Source organism: Haliotis asinina, chromosome 13 (assembly GCF_037392515.1).
Source record: "Haliotis asinina isolate JCU_RB_2024 chromosome 13, JCU_Hal_asi_v2, whole genome shotgun sequence".
NCBI classification, from domain to species: domain Eukaryota; kingdom Metazoa; phylum Mollusca; class Gastropoda; order Lepetellida; family Haliotidae; genus Haliotis; species Haliotis asinina.
Window position 1 is genome coordinate 18803480 of NC_090292.1, and position 17830 is coordinate 18821309.

The 17830-nt window shown below is 41.7% G+C and overlaps 1 protein-coding gene across 1 annotated transcript; it reads right to left on the reverse strand.

Moving 5' to 3' along the window:
- Nucleotides 1–1075: 1075 nt before the first annotated feature.
- On the reverse strand, nucleotides 1076–9187 carry LOC137259900 (uncharacterized). The gene is made up of 4 exons (XM_067797545.1): nucleotides 8773–9187; nucleotides 4835–5045; nucleotides 3090–3395; nucleotides 1076–2388 (listed from the first exon to the last, which is right to left on the reverse strand). Exons 1-4 carry the CDS (start codon nucleotides 9097–9099, stop codon nucleotides 2129–2131), a joined length of 1104 nt encoding a protein of 367 aa, XP_067653646.1. The 5' UTR covers nucleotides 9100–9187; the 3' UTR covers nucleotides 1076–2128.
- Nucleotides 9188–17830: the final 8643 nt, after the last annotated feature.

Consider the following 17830-nt stretch of genomic DNA (forward strand, 5'->3'; position numbering starts at 1 on the left):
AGGCTCAGTGCGCATGTCAAATAAGCTCCGGAAGCAAATATTGCTGTCTGTTGAGTTTCATTGTCTATTTATAACTCATAAATGTTACGTTTGTTTAACCGCATCAAAGAGCGAATTTTCTGCTGTTAATAAAACATGGAGAAATGCCGTAACTATATTTGAGAAACTCCGTTTAACAAACGAGACAATCACATCAGTAAACATTGACCTTACCCAATGCTGCTGATCAATATCGCATATACAAGGCTTAATAGCTTCCGTTTGTACCATACGATTTAAACGGAATGTTAAGCGCATGCAGAAATAATTAAGTTGGCTGGCGATAAAACACTGTTGAGAAAGATGCCTGATGTGTTTGGGTTTTTTTATCTACATAACAATCTCCTATTTCCTACTAAATTCCCATATTGTTTCAAAATCCAGTTAAATACAAGTGCAATTAATTCCCTAATGTTAAAAATATGTATTTCTTTTGAACTTTGTCCTTTTGACCTGTTAAATATTAATATGAAATTAATATTTAAGTCGAAGATGGGTATTTGATATTTTTCAAACAAAGAGACAACAATGTTTTCCATTAATAATTTAAATCTGGGAAATAATTCCTGAGGAAAGATTGAAAGTCTTAACTATATGCGGCTATGAATATTAGATGAGAGAAATGTCTTAGCGTTTATGAAAATGGAATGCGCTGTTGTCTGTGAATACGGTGTTGATGTCTAAAGACTAAACAGTTTGTTGTAAATACAAACGCAAAAAGTGGAATCAATATTCTTGGACTGAACACTCTTGGTGGATACATACTGGGTTTCAAACGAATGAATAAGGTTTTACGCCGCTTTAAGTAACGTTTCAGCAATATCATGGCGCGGGGTGCTACGGCACATAAATGGGCTTCCCACACATGTAGGGAATCGAACACAGGTCTTCAACGTGACGAGCGACTGCACTGACCTCTAAGCTACCCCAACGCCCCAGGTTTTCAAACGATGTATTATGGAATGTTGTCGATATGGCTTAGGAAGCCACTGTTATATAAATATTAATGGAAATGTTTAAAGACAATCGACAGACTCATATACTGAACCGTGAGCTTGGAATGGGACCGACACTATTACTAGGTCAGTTAATCACACTCAAAGAAGTATCAATAGTTGATCTAATTACGACAACCGAAAACCGAACCTCACTTTGGTCCTCATCATGTGCGTCACTGGTGCACGAACGTGAAATTAGCTTAACCCAGTGTCGTAAACTGTCACGACAACCGCAAAGCGAGATGCCATTTCCTCTTCGCCCCGATTGTTGATAGCGACATCGATATTTCAAATTATTGATCGACTGGGGTATTACTACCTGTCGTTCTCTCATTAACCCATGATTAAGCACCGAGCGGTCAGGTGTAATATAATAATCATATTAACTTAAGTCGGATTCGTCTCTTGATTTGCGACTGCCTCGAGTAGGTAAGCAGACGCCAGATTGATTTTCATCGAGCTGGCCCAGATCGCCATATGCCAACCTGACGAGGAACACTGACGATTTCTGATCTGAGAGATCGTGAAAGGCGATAAGAATGATGAATTAGAATTCTCAAACCACCGTCTTGACAGGAGAAGGGGATTCAGACTTTGAGAGTGTTATGTCAAGCACTTTCAACAAGCTTTTAATTAGGCACTTTAGGTTTTAGGCTTTTACCCTCGGCTTTGATGTGGGAAATATTATCGTTACTCGGAGAGCGATGTGTGTTTGGTTCTGGGACGTATGTGTTGGGTAACAGATATATTACGAATGAGACACAATCTACAAGGCCACTTCAGCACATTGGACGGGGTAAATATGAGACACGTGTCTGGGTCTTTCGGCCGAGTTTGTGTCGTAAATCACACCACTAAAATACGTCTTGGAAACGTAAAGCACACGTGGTACTTGAGAGGATGGAATGAATATGTGCCCTTCCTCACCGGAAGTAGAAGTTCGTGGTGGCGGCCATCTTGCAACAGAATAGTTTCCTGGACGGACATGAAGCGTGTGGATCTTTATGTGACGTCATGTCACACGTGATCATAAATTATAATAAATATCGTCCTCGTGTTGTGAATAAATAGTCTATGGTGTGATGGTGATTTCAGTTTCGTATACAGTTCCTGTGTTCGCACATTTCCCTAATAGTCAACAGAATGCTGACAGATTCTTTTAACACACTGTTCGTCTGTACAAGCTCTCTACTGAACTGTTCGAAACTTGCTGGTGTCGTATCCTGTCGCCGGATGTTCTTATACGCAGCTTCTGCCATCTGCAGAAAGTTCATCTCCATCATTGAGCATGTGCATTTCTGTTTTTTGGTTCTCGGAGAAAGTGGCACAGAGTTTTCTGACGATGTATCACCTGTAAAAGAAGAGGACGTCATTTATATACTGTCCCTCCCAAAAATGAGGGACTATAGGCAGTGTGCGAAATAGTTTCCAAATTTTTCTATCCTGTCGGGCTAGCTATGCCTGTCTGTTACTACTCGACAAAAAGTCAACTAGCCCGGAATCTGAATGTAAAAGCGAAAGATTGAAGAAACAGATAAAAGAATAAGATATTGTCGGCATGGCACCATTAAGCTGCTGTTCATGTGATGAACAGTTCTCCTAGACCATAATTTTGCATGATTTAAAAGGGTATTGTAACTTAACAAGTTGAAGAGTGTGATATATTTACAAAATGACCCTATGAAAATGCAGTAATCAGTCCGGACAGTCACTGTGGAGATTTTCTAACCCGACTGGATTTTTACAAGCCACGGGCTAACATAGGCCTTAATATTTCTTCAGACTTGCTATAGATGAATTACCCATGCAGGAACTGGGTGAAACTAAATCCTACTGTCTTGATACAAAGATATGACATAATGGATGGGTTGATCAGGGTTGGTGACTTTGTTGCTCTATATTTCAATCACTTGATTGTCTGGTCAAGACTCGATATTTAATGTACGTCGTAGTATAATCGGAAGTGAGTGCAAACAGCAAGAACAAATAAAAAACAGTTCTTTAAAACTTAGCAAAACATATGCCATCCAAACAAATGTAGCATACACATACCAAATTTCCGTTTCTTTGTCATTTCCAGTCTGTCTCTTCCTGACTCCATGTGACGCTGCTGGCGGTCCATACAGTCGCATCTGTGATGGTCTGGGAATGGTGAGGGCGGTGTGGGCGTGGCCCAGGAGGGGGAATGAAGTGGACGGTCGTGGTAGGCGAAGTCCCGGTCGAAAAACGCCCGGGGGTGTTCGGGACCTGGGGACCTCTTGTCCCTGTATGCGTAGTACATTTGGTGCTTGTCGGACTCGCGGTGGCGGTCAACGTACACGTCGTCGTGTGGCTCAGGGGGTACCCGGTGGTAAGTTTCTGGAAGAACAAAGAACGTGTATATAAGCACGTTTGGTGTTTCCGTCGCAGTGATGCTAGTAGTAGTGGTAGTAGTAGTAGTAGTAGTAGTAGTAGTAGTAGTAGTAGCAGCAGCAGTAGCAGTAGTAGTAGTAGTAGTAGTAGTAGCAGTAGTAGTAGCAGGAGTAGTGGTAGTAGTAGTGGTAGTAGTAGCAACAGCAGTAGTAGTAGTAGTAGTAGTAGTAGTAGTAGTAGTAGTAGTAGTAGTAGTAGTAGTAGTAGTAGTAGTAGAACCGTGAAGATGCGAGTAGGGTAGGTCTTCAGCAACCCATGCTTGCCACCAAAAGAGAAAATGCTTGTCGTAAGAGGCTACTAACGGAATCGGGTGGTCGGGCTCACTGACTTGGTTGACACACGTCACCGGTTCCCAATTGCGCAGATCGATGCTCATACTGGGTGAGTGAATGGCTTTAGTTTTACGCCGCACTCAGCAGTATACCCCTATATGAAGGCGGTCTGTAAATAATCGAGGCTGGACCAGATCAACAGCATGAACATCGATCTGCGGAACTGGGAGCCGATGGCTTGTGTCAACCAAGACAGCGAGCCTGACCACCCGATCCCGATCGCCTCTTACGACAAGTATAGTAGCCTTTGGTGACAAGTATGGGCTGCTGAAGACCTATTCTACCCCGGACCTTCATGGGTCAGCAGCAGCAGCAGCAACTACAGCAGCAGCAGCAGTAGTAGTAGTAGTAGGTTTAGTATTAGTAGGTGGTAAGAATTCGTTAATATCACAAAGAGTGAGTGAGTGAGTGAGTTTAGTTTTACGCCGCACTCAGCAATATTACAGCTATATGGCGGCGGTCTGTAAATAATCGAGTCTGGACCAGACAATTCAGTGATCAACAACATGAGCATCGATCTGCGCAATTGGGAACCGATGACACGCGTCAACCAAGTCAGAGAGCCTGACCACCCGATCCCGTTAGTCGCCTCTTACGACAAGCTGAGTCGCCTTTTATGGCAAGCATGGGTTGCTGAAGGCCTATTCTACCCCGGGACCTTCACGGGTCATATCACAAAGAGACTTCGTGACATACAAAATGTAGTTTAGCCCCTCGTTTCGTACAATGACGGAATAAATAGAAACAAAATGTTCATTTCTCGCCTGTCTTTATAAACCGGATTATTTCTCTCCTACTAGAATTGCTGAATCAATATGTGAGTTGGAACACGTGAATCTGAATGTTAGATATAAAACATGAAGGGCAGCTTCATGAACGTCAATTAGATAGATGCTCAGGTAGCCATATGCACAATGGGACCTGAGAGACAGCAAGTATCATATTTCCTATATTCTAACATAGGTCTGAGACAGTTTTTGCACTTAGCTCTCTTTCTGCAATGGGTCCTACCTAGATTGAACTACGTATCGGTTAAAACCACGTCGTTCTTACCGTTTCGGATAACTCTGTATTCGTTTTCAATTCCTGCAAACAGTTGCCTCTTGATCTTCTCCGACATGGAGTCTCCAGTTTGCCGATCTGGATCTGCCACTTGGCGGGGAGTCAGACTGGCGTTCTCGTCGCCCACCTTCTCATAGCGCAATGGCGGCTGTAGCACTTCCGGTACACGTTTTGGCGTAGACTCAGATTTGGATTTGAGAATCTGGAATTGTGGGACAGAATATTTAAGATACAATGTGTAACACCGTTTTCTTCTGAGCAACCTTCAATCCATGAGGCCAACATATTCTCTAGTTCTGCATTATGCATGGATATTATCAATTGGTCTGACCGTGCAATTTCAAGGTGTCACTTAGGGTTGTATTTTGTAGGTGAAAATACTGTTATTTGCTTATGAATTTAAGAAGGCTGAAATAACCTAGCTGACACTTTTTAGAACGTCTACATTTTCGTCTCTGGCAAAATACAGTAAGGCGGAATATATTCGCAGAGGTCGTGTCTACCGTTGTGAAACTACATGCGCCCACGGTGATAAACCGTCCACCCTGCCTGTGCACCGCATTTGCCGTCAAGAACCACAGTAAAATACTTAACCAGAAATTACTGGTTTCTTTCAATTGAATTCATAAAAGCGAAGTAAGACGCCTTTGAAATGGTTAATAAGGTTGTTCGTTACGCTAGAGATATGGTTCGACTCCCCACAATGTGTGAGGCCCATTTCTGGTGTCCCTAGCTGTGGCATCGATTGGAATGGTGCTAGAAGTGGCGTTAAACCCTTTTATTTACTTAAACGAACCTAAATCAATAACCGATCAGCAAGGTTGATTGAAAATGAGTTTATTCCGAAACCACAAAAGCCATTTTTAACGACAAAACCTTAAATCTTTATCAACGTTCTCGTGAGAATCGAAATACATTTCATGATCCGAGTCATGTGTTGAAAAAGACATTGCAGATCAAGTCCATAAGTCCTTAAACTGTCGTCCATATTCTGAATGGAGTAATCCATATATGGAGGACCATGTCGTGGGAAGGAACTCAGTGTCTGCGACGTCCACTGTTGCACACGCGTATCACTTATTCACCTACCCGGCGATGGTGAAAATACCGTTGCTTGGAAAGATCAATGCCACCTTGCTTGAAGAATACATTCAGAACAAAGGCGCGTTGAAGGCTTTGTGCATGTTCACAATACCAAGACGGTCGCTGTGATATCCAAGTACGTTTTGTTTAAGCTTGGTTGAGCCCTTTCCGTATCACCATTGATTACAGCGTTACGAACGTGACAAATTTCGATGGAGCAAATTGGGGATTGGGGTAAAATAAATATTTAGCACTTTAGCGTTGCATTGACGGTCGATGCTAGATAAAGGGAAATATTGTTGACGAGTGACCTATTATCAAAGATGACTTTGTTGTGTGTTGCTATTTCTGCTTGATGCTGAAGATACAAAGGATTCAGGTCGGGTGAGATGGGAGAGTGTCGATTAGTTAAAATGATTGGGTTATGATTGTTGTATCGTAAATCTGTCGCAGCGAGTACAAGCATACACGTCATAGTGCAGAATATGCATGGCGACCAGGGGAGCGCTCGTCGGCACGGGTATACGTGAATACTGAGTGGATGAATGAGTGTCAGTGGTGTTTTCATGTGCGCATTGATGTTGTGTTGCTGAATTAGTAATTGTGCATCAGTATTATGTTACTGAGTAATTGTGTATCAGTATTGTGTTACTGAGTAATTGTGCATCAGTATTGTGTTACTGAGTAATTGTGAATCAGTATTATTAGTAACTGTGCATCAGTATTGTGTTACTGAGTGGTCGTGCATCAGTATTGTGTTACTGAGTAATTGTGCATCAGTATTGTGTAATTGAATAAGTCTGCAAAAGTGTTATGTTAATGGGTGAGTTTACATCGGTATTGTGTTACATAATGAGTAATTGTGCATCGGAATTGTGTTACTGAGTACGCATGCATCAGTATTTTGTTACTGAGTATTATGCACCCTTACCGTGTTAAGGAGTACGTATGCATCACTATTGAGTTACTGAGAAAGTATGCATTATTATTGCGTTAGTGAATATGTAGGAATGCGCGACTATCGTCGACTGTATGCCAAAAGTGCATATCAGGTTCATAATAAAGAGCCCCCGTGAAGGACCAAGGTAGAGCAGGCCTTCGAAGACCCATGCTTGCCATAAAAGGCGACTAACAGGATCGAGTGGTCAGGCTCATGGACTTGGTTGGCACATGCCATCGGTCCTCAGTTCCGCAAATCGATGCTCATACTGTTGATCACTGGATTGTCTCGTCCAGACTCAACTATTTACAGACTGCCGCCATGTAGCTGGAATATCGCTGTGTGCGGCGTAAAACTAAACTCAATCACCCACTCGACTGGACTGAAATACATTCAAATTAACGTCAACCAGGCCTGTCATACCTTACGTCATACAAGGAAATGACACGAACGAAGTGAAAGATTCCAGTTTGAAATAAGATATTGATTCGCCGTGTCTGTTTCACAAATTAACGTAACAAATAGATGGCCGGCCAATTACCCAGCCAACCGACTGAAGATATCGACATTCTCATTCCTGTGGCAACAATATCCTATTGAGTCTGGGAAAGTATCTGTTTCACTTTTTCATGCCAACACAGTCTGTATTAAGTCGTTTCTTATGTTAAATTTCGTTCTCTGCTAAGAATAAGGCGGCTCTTTCAGATCCATGTATTTATCCCTCATTCCCCACCCGCGAAGGCAATTCACAACTGTTGTCAACACGTATTAAACAAAATTGATTTTGTTTCGGTGAAAGGACTATTTTTTCGCCCATTGCTTGTCACTGCAGCAACGAATCAACCAATCACAGCCTGCCATCGCACGTATGTATCCCGGAAGCAACGGTTTAAGCACGTGACTTTAAAAGATATGGACTATTTCCAGCAATATCGGGTGGGCAATTTGCACCCGAAATTACCCAGTTTGGGTGTTTTCTAATCATGACGAATCGCTGCATTTGTGGATGAATAGCGAAAGATGAGCGTGAAATTATTCTGTAATCGCAGGCTGTTAGAATCAAGTTCCGTCACAAAACGGGCACAATACCAATCGTACCAGCATTAAAGACTCGATACCTGAACATCTAAACTGTTCGCTCGGACGTCCTGCGTTTATCCAATTTCAAACAATATCCCATTCATTTTTTTAATTAGGATCATTTTATTGATTACATATTTCGCCTATGAATGCATCGAGTTTATTTCTCGTTTATTTTTTCATATTTATTGCAAGTATCTTTTAACTGATGACGCATTATTCACTAAAGTTTACTTGAGGGCGCGCGCGACCTTGAGATGATATAATAAAGCTGCCTAAGAATTAATCACCATAACTCATATTCACGTATTTGAGATTATACGTCTTGGTTTCGCTCCCTACGTCAAACTCGCTTGCGGCATTAAATATTAAGCTAACTATTGATTTTAACATAAGTTTGCCATTGTCCCTTAGCTTTAAAAAAATCGGATAAATTTCGTGATTTGGCAATTTGAGTTCAGTAATTGTACAAATTGGAAAATATATCCCCAATTGGATTAAGTTTCACCAGCTTATTGTTAATATAGACAACTTATGATTTCACAATTGTGCGAGTATGCGTCCAGAAAAGAGGAGCTGCTCTTTCAGGCTGCTACTTATTGTTACCCTGGCTCTAGGTTTTAAGCGGATAAAACGAGGGATAAAACAAAGTAAGTATTATGTGTGGTATCAATGTTAAAATGATGTATAGCTTCTTTGTGGGCTAGCACTGTCACATGCACGAACGCACACACACATTGATGTGTTTCGTCCCCTATCTCACTATCGTTTTACGTTCCGTCAAAAATACATCTTACTGTAAGAACAACGAAGCGAGCATCGTTACCTCTGTGTCTTTTCGCTCTTGTGTGAACCTATCCGCATCTGGTTGTCCTCGGTATTCAAAAACCTGCCGGGGCCTGTAAGAAAAGTCTGGGGATACTGGAGTACTTCTTGATTTACTATCCGAAATGACCCATTCTGAATCGTCCTCAAAAACGTTCCCGTCCGCTTTTGACAAACAGTCTTCATTTTCCTTGCAGGAGGACGTAGAAGAGTTTCTTTCTTTTGGTACAACCAACACCCGGACATTTCCGTATCTAGATACCAAATCCCTTTGAATTGCTTCCATAGGTATATACATTCCCCTTTGCACGGAATCCGACTTGTCCATGGCACATGAAATTGTCGTCTGCCCGCGCTGTCGTCTGCTTCGGGTGTCGTCTGCTCACTTCATCAGATGTCGTTTGGCGGGACCTTTACTGTCAGACCTGAAACAGTGCACGGTTAATCTGAAATATATATGAGAAACCATTCCAGGTACCGTTGATGTTAGCAATCTCCGGGGAAACCACGTGCAAAATGATGTCACTGACAATTGACCAATCGGCTGACAGATTAACCAGTCGTGGTTCTCGGACGTCCCATGCGCTTGAAAATTAAGCCCTTAACAAGTAGCGCTTGCAGCGACACCGAACCACAATTACCCTGTGTGTTCTTACCTGTCATTTTATACTAAGTCGGGTGAACTGTGCTGCATACTAATCGATAAAGCTAGGGTCATGGGTATGCTTATAAATTATTCCTACAGTGTCAACGAAATAAACTGTCCATGGAATTCCTATACGTCTCGTGCGCTTGAACTGCACGCGTATCACGAGCTCTTTGCCGAAGGCATAACGGCAAATTAGGACCGTGATCGATGGTGGATCAGAAATCATTTACTGTTGCTTGTGAACGCTATGACGAGGCTGTGAATTGTTCCCTGGGGGTCTATCTGTCCGTATGCTCCACAATACACGAAGGACATAATGCAGTATCGTTTAACTGTACCCTGCATTTGACAACAGCTTGATTGCAATGTGAGTGATGTCGCAGTTGTCAATATCACTAGGCCGCGACTACATAGCATTGAAATGGGGATTATTTACATCGGTATCTTGTATGGGGCTTTCACATATCGACGTAACCAACAATGAATGCCTGAGTGACGTTGTGAACATGTGTTTTGCTTAAAGTCATTTATTTGGACCAACTGTACAACCACTGGTGGGTTTTACTGAGACTAAACAAACTAAGAAGCTGTATATGTGGTAACAGTCTAGCAATATTCTGTTTCTTATGGAGCACACCTTAATAATCAGTGGGTTTACAAGAATTATCTTACCTCACACATAAATGTCGTTTTCTCATTGGTACAGTGCTTTTCCTATATTTTCAATGTTGTACCCCACTTACAAGCGAGGTACATTTCAATGTACCCCACTGCCAATGGCAAACTCATTAGGTACATCCTGGTAGTACTTCTTTATCTCGAATAACTTTCAGTCATGCATGATGCATGGAAAAGGCGTGAATCACTCGTGAGACATTTAGTATCGAACTCGCAGGTGCTCGTTTCATACCACATCATTAACTCCTTTGATACACGTGGTGTTGCACGGGAGGTCGTTTAGTACCGTCACATATATCGTCTTCCTGAAATATATCACACACCCAACACACTTCCCACGGAACATTCCGGGTTTTCAGTAACAGATACTTGTAAAATGCGACCAACGAGATCGGGTGGTCAGTCTTGCTAACTTGGCACACGCATGTCATCGTCTCCCAATTGCGTAGATCGGTGTTCATGCTGTTGATCATTGGGCTGTCTGGCCCTGACTCGATCATTTACGGACCACCGCCATACAGATGGAATATTGCTGAGTTCGGCTTAAAACAACAAACCAACAAATCCTGCTCGATGCCGGTGGCCTGTAAATAATCGGTTCTGGGCCAGACATTCCTGTGATTGACACCATGAGAGCCGGTCAGCGCAGGTAGCTGATGATGAGGGGCATTCACCACGTCATCTAACAACAAGCTTTATATGCGCGCAGCGTTGAGGGTTTGGGTCTTTAATACGACCACGCGATATACCTCCTTCATGGGGTTTAAACAACAAGGAAGAGTTGCCGCACGCTGCCGAGTCATCCAAGCACGTGGCTATTAGTGAATTGCTTAAGCGTCTGTTTCACTTGACACAGTTGTACAATAGCTTGTCTGACCCCGCTCCCTGCACGCGTTGCTTGAAACACCATGGCTGAGATTTCGGTGGGACGAGTGAGGGAGGTTGGGGACGCTGCTGTTGTTCCCTCCCCCAACCCCAAAGTTTAGGGTTTGAAATGTGATATCGGATATCTGGGTATATTGATGGACCTTGGTATATATTACACTCCAAATAGAGCATGTGTCACAATTCGGGTTCTGTTTGCACCTTCAAATGTGAAAGAGAGGTGTGTGGGGAGGGGTTTGAGGTGGGCGTGGGGGTGTTTGTGTTACATTTGGTCTTCGGCAACCCATGCTGAACGAGATCGAATGGTCAGGCTCACTGACTGGATTGTCTGGTCGAGGCTCGATTACTTACAGTCTGCTGCGATAGTGCAGCGTTCACATCAAACTAACAAAAACTAGCTCGAGAGCGACCCACACCCTCCGCGTTACTCAACGACCAGGGTGTGATTCGACTCGTCACATGGCAAACCGCCCACTCAACGTTTTCACAAAGTCAGGTAAATTCCGATAGCACATTCCATGCTACAGGTGTACATGTTTTTTGATACACCAGAACCTGCCTCGAATACATTACAAACAAACTACCAACTGTCTTAACGGTATCCTACAGAAAATGCATTTTCAAAATATGGTTTACATAAGATGTAGAATTCTTGTTTTGAATGACACTTTCAAGGTGTGGACATATTTAGCACAGCATTACTTTATCGTGGCTGGTCTTTAATATGTTCTTGACAACGAAGAATTGTTTTCAATTGCCTGTATTTGCAAACTATCCATGTTGTCACTGAGCAAAGTGCATGCGTTAGGCTCACTCGGTGCAAATATGTCACGTGGTCCGTTGTTTCCCGTGTCACATTCAGGTCTTAATTTAATATTTGCCTCCCAAAGTAGATGGAAACAAACCACAATCATTCGAAACATTTACAACATGGAAGTTAATTGTGCAAATTTACAATCCGTGGTGGAATGAAAAGGAGATCACAATAGGCCGCGTGCTGAAGACTCAACGCGCGAGACGCTCGCGTGGCAGACTAGTCTAGGAAGAGTTGTGTCCCTTACACCACGTCCTACAACCCGGCCATCGTATCGCGTGTATGGATTTCGCTCAAGACAGCCGGGACAACATGCGCGCTTTGTTAAGAAAAGCTGACAGGTAATACGACATATTTTATCGGAAGTTGTGCGTAGATTCCTAGCTGTAAATACCGTAGAGGAAATTAGCCAATTAATCAATAACGCCGCCCATTAAGAGAAGTTAGTAAATTACCTCCATTATTTTTACCTAATTGCTAATTAGACCATAAAATTATGCAAACTGCTACCTGTCTTGCCTGGGATGCGTTGACTTTCGAATTTTCTGACATAAATTCCACTCGTGTTTCTACTGACTGAAGTGTATAGCTTTGTCTGTCATCGTAAAATACTCTTCGGAGCGAAATATAGAAAGGCCGGGTGCTTCTAGAAGCATTTGAGTCTCGTATATGAAAGGCATCACTATTACTTTTTGTTGTTGCAATCAACGTCGCCGTGGTATTCGGGTTGCCATGACTGCTGCTGATGTTGATGGTGACGATGATGATGAAAATGAAGTTGAAGATGTTACTTAATGTATCACAAAAAATTATTGATATAGCCCTCGCCAATCTATCATTAGCAGCAGCAGGCACTGACATCGTCATCAGCAGCCTTAACATCATCGTCATCATCTAAATGTTCCGTCAAAAACAATCGTCGTCGTTGTTGTGGACGATTTCTTTGCATTAACGTTGTTATCATCATTAACGTTGTTATCATCAAAATCAGTATTATCATCAACATTTCATAATACAAATATTCCATCACAATCGATGTCACCACCACCACCATCTTCCTCCTCCTCCTCGTCCTCCTCCTCCTTCTCATCATCACCATCATCATCATCATCATCATCGTCATCATCATCATCATCATCATCATCACATATATATCAAGTGTATAACTAGTTACCGTATACGACACATACATCGATTACTTATACATACCGTTATACACATAACCTAACACGGAAGTTAAAACTGACATGCTGATAAAGGTTCGTATTTAAGTCAAGTTCTGAGCATCTTCCTCGTCATCTGCCTCCCCTTCTTCGTCATTGTCATTATCATCGTCATCGTTATTGTCATCATCACTACCATCATCATCATCATCATTACTACCACCAACAACATCATCACCACATTCATCATCATCATCATCATCGTCGTCGTCGTCGTCGTCGTCGTCATCATCATCATCATCATCATCATCGATAACGAAACAGGTGTGCTCTGAGAAATCCCAATACAACGTTCGCCTGTCCTCCGTTAACAAGCCGAAAACCACTAATTACAGACCGATTATTATCAGTAATTATCACGTGTTCCAAATATCCGATTATCACCTTTGCAAATCGGAGCGTGGTGTTATCACTGCCGGGTAATTGTTACCTGGTATAATTACCACTCGACAGAAATACGGATTTGGAAAGTAATTAGAACATCAAATCACTACAGATGACCTCATCAACTTTCAGTCGTTACTTGTAGATATGCACGTGATCAAAGTGCATGTATCGTTTTAAGAATGTGTTACCTGCACTATGGCTTGAGATAATTATAATTACGTGCTAGCGGTAACTACCGATATTTTGATCATTATGCTTATGTAAACACAGGTGTAGCAATACAGGTAGGGACATCAAAAGAGCCGCCCAGGTGAAGCAGTAACGCCTATTATCACTGTCTGCGCGCAGGTTTTTGTGTAACCTTGAGCTATTTTTGTATAAGTACCATTATGCTTGTTTTATTGTCCCTCTTTCTCACTATAGCGCGTAATTGAGACACAAGTACGTCCAAATACATTTATTGACATTCCTCGTTATAGCGCTAAGCTTAAGCGTATAAATGCATATTATCACAAAAGTATATTAAAGAATGCATATTGTGACAATAAAAGCGAAATAATACTAAACTAATGATAGTAATAATACTGACCTAAATTGAGCATTACAAGTCATCATTATCATGCAAAATGTGTAAATTGTGTTTTTTAACAGATAGGGATTAACGTGCAACATCTTTTGCATTAAACTGATCCAAACAGCTTGTCAAAAAGAAATAATCTACTATTTTGTAAAAATTCCACGACGTTCTTTTATAAACAGTTACTTACAAAAAAGAAGGAACGCCTAAATTTGGTGTTATATATACAAATGTCATTTCCAAAACACAATTTATGTATAAATAACAACAATAGTTTGACATGTAACCGAACTGTAAACAAACCGTAAACAAATGGAACTTCACTCACCAACTTTTCCAAAGTTCAGAATCCATCGGAATGTGCAGAGCAATCCATTGTGAAAACTCTCATATATGTGTGTTTTTCCTTGAATATTGCTTGGGTGAATACAAAACACTGATATACCCCTCGTGTACTCAGCCCGGGTACATGTGATGCACGCCTGAGTCAGATAGCGGTACTACCAGCCCTCAATCCCGAGCCGGCTTATAGTAAAGATTTTATCCTGTACTACGAAACGTACACCTCGCCCTGTGATTGGCAGGTCCAAAGCTCCGTTAGGGGCCGTTAGGGGTGGAAATTCCTCAAGTAATTATTAGTAACGAAGCCAGCTGTATCCAGTCACGTGACCGTATGTAAAACAACCAGTCACGTGACGCACTTATATTCTCACGGTGGCGTCGTCTGCCCCGCTCGTCACGTGACTTCACGGGTCACGTGACACGCATTCCGTTATCGGGCGCGATAGCGGGTGCATTGGTGTTTCTTGTTGTCACTGTTTACATATGATAACTAGTACAGCGGTCGAACACGGATATTTGTTTACTTGTGCCACAAAGATTAATAACCGAACGATTTAAATTCCATTCATTTGCACTATATCAGGGTTCTATTGACCAGTACATTTCGAACCGGCCACCCCTAACAGTCACCCATTCTGCACCCAATGGCACAATTTGACATTAGAAATAATTTACTGTTCATTGTGATAAAAACTCCGTAAACATTCTAACTCTAATGTACATCTAATATTCCCTTAAGCATTAGTGTATTGTCGAATTCCAATACACCTGTCCCGAGGTGATCAGGTCCGCCATATTGTTAGCGCCCCGGAACATAGATGCGAATGTGTAATTGGCGTTAAGCAGTTTTCGGATCTCGTAACACTCTCGTGTGACGTCAGGCCTGTGTAAACAGAACAAGTAATATTTTCGCGTGTTTGGTGGGCACACGGACACATTATTTCAAGTCAATATTTGTCGAGTTACTGCAGTGTGGTTTTGCAACAGTTTTCATTGTCCCCCATTGTTACGTATACTTTGTTTTGATGGCGGATTACTACAGTGACGCTTGTGTAACAGGGACTGAATAATGTTCCCGGTTCGCTAATGACACTAACGAAATTAACGATTTCTTCGTTGTCAAATCTTTGTTGGAAATGCGCGCGGCCTCGGTAGGTTTCTCACGTGGATCTGTATGTTTTATCTTCTTTAAGGTGATGACGTCAGTTTCGAACGCCTGTTTTCGAAAAGGATCCTGTTCGTATCTTACATTGAGCCATCTCATTCCGTGATAATATGACATACACAAATATTTAAAAATTTGAAAGAAAACACCATAACGCCTCCTACTGTCAGAGAGATTTGCTAATCAAGAGAAAGTGAGTGAGTGGGCGAGTTTAGTTTTACGCCGCCCTCAGCAATATTCCAGCTATATGGGGGCGGTCTGTGAATAATCGAGTCTGGACCAGACAATCCAGTGATCAACAACATGAGCATCGATCTGCGCAAATGGGAACCGATGACATGTGTCAGCCAAGTCAGCAAGCCTGACCACCCGATCTCGTTAGTCGCTTCTTACGACAAGCATAGTCGCCTTTTATGGCAAGCATGGGTTGCTGAAGGTCTATTCTACCCCGGAATCTTCACGGGTCTCAAGAGAAAGAAAGTCTTGAAGTGGATTATCTTTATTTATTTATCAGACCGTCCTGATAGCAGAAGGGAGACATGTAGTTTTTCATATATTTGTGTGCATGCTGTGTGCGAAATAGGAACTTTGTTTGCCAGTCGAGCTAGCTATGCCTGAACGTTATTAGCCCACACTATAATTCATAAGCTCCAAATTTGAATGTACACTCAGCTTTCATAATTAAGCTGGTGATATGAACATACATTCCAGGCCATAATCTTGCATGATTATAATTTAACAAGTCGAAGAGAGTGGGAGTGAGAGTGTCCCATGGAGTGAGACTGCCCCATGAAAATTAACTAGCCCTTTGGGCGAGTGACTGTGGGGATTTACTGGCCCGACTGGATTTTTACTTGCCACGGGCTTAAAGGTCCGTGGCCATTCGCACACCATGTGTATGTCATAGTTTCATGCACACAAATATTTAAAAACAAGAAATCAAGAGAAACAGAATTTCACTGAAGTGTGAAGCATGGTCTACCCACTGACCATTTACATAGCGTTACTTTAATATCAGCAGCATATAAGTATGAAGGTTGCCTTGTATCATTTGTAGAATAAACCCAAAACGCAGGAAATAACAACAACAACAACAACAACAACTACTACTACTACTACTACTACTACTACTACTACTACTACTACTACTACACGTGAACTCGTGTGTATGTGCAGACGTCATATCGTCGCGCGACTATTCTTGGCGACTTAACGGGACCGGGTGATCAGGTTCACAGGTTCACTGCCTTGGTTGACACATGTCATCGGTTCCCATTTGCGCTGTTCGCTGCTTATGCTGTTGATCACTAGATTGTCTAGTCCAGATTCGATTATTTAGAAACTGCTTCCATACAACTGAAATATAGCTGAGTCTGGCATAAAACAAGACTCGTATCGTCGCTATACAGCTGACGTAAAGCGGCGTATCACTGCACTCAATCACTCAAGTCAGCAGTTATAACGACACGAGGGACGCCTGATGCATTAGTGGGTGAGCTTGTACAAAAAATAATAAAATTCTATCTAATTTGCTTCGGAGACTGACCACCATTGCACAAGTTACATTAATTCAAGTGAAATAATTATGCCAAATTTATAAAGCATATGTGTGACATTTATTCGCAAAAAACTAAACTAAGGATACTTTGATAGGATATTTCATCCTTTTCCTAAACTTGACAACAAATCTTTCATTTTCAAGGACAGAACTCCCTTTTATATATTCTTAATTAATTCCTTTTGTGAAAAAAACAAAATAGTGTGTCAACATATTTCCTCGCCCAGTGTGCATTTCAGTTTCTGGTCTCGTGTCTCGCAAGTCAGATTTCATCTGGTTTTGTATTTTATTTTATATGTCAGTTCATATTCAGTGTACGTTTGTGACCCGTTAATAAGCTTTATTATATAAATATAAATGGATACATAGTATTCAAAATAAACGAGACACGGTATTCTTTTTCATTGCAAGAACAGTAGGTAGCCCACTTCTTTCAATCGTAAATTAAAATTACGATTTTATATCCTCGTGATTTAGCGAGATCGGCTATTTGACTGACAGTTTAGAAATTGATGTGCAATGGGAAAAATATAATACTTATGGATAACAAGTTTTTTGTTACCCTTGTTTGACAACTGTATGTGAAGCTGTTCCGAAACGTCGTTTCATAATAAATGAAGGAGTTGTTACATATACTGAAAGCATTATATTTTCCGATTTTGTGAGGTGGTTTGCACTTTATGTTTAAAAGGTGCAATGACCGACTGGAGATTCGCAATGGGTACGTCAGGCGTAATTTTCCTTGTGATAAGTGCGTACCTTTTTTCTGGAACGCTGCAGT

Coding starts and splice junctions, on each gene's coding strand:
- LOC137259900 (XM_067797545.1), bottom strand. CDS start 9,099: ATGGACAAGTCGGATTCCGTGCAAAGGGGAATGTATATACCTATGGAA. Junction 5,046..8,772: donor AAGAGCGAAAAGACACAGAG/GTAACGATGCTC, acceptor CCACAATTCCAG/ATTCTCAAATCCAAATCTGA. Junction 2,389..3,089: donor GACAAAGAAACGGAAATTTG/GTATGTGTATGC, acceptor CTTCTTTTACAG/GTGATACATCGTCAGAAAAC.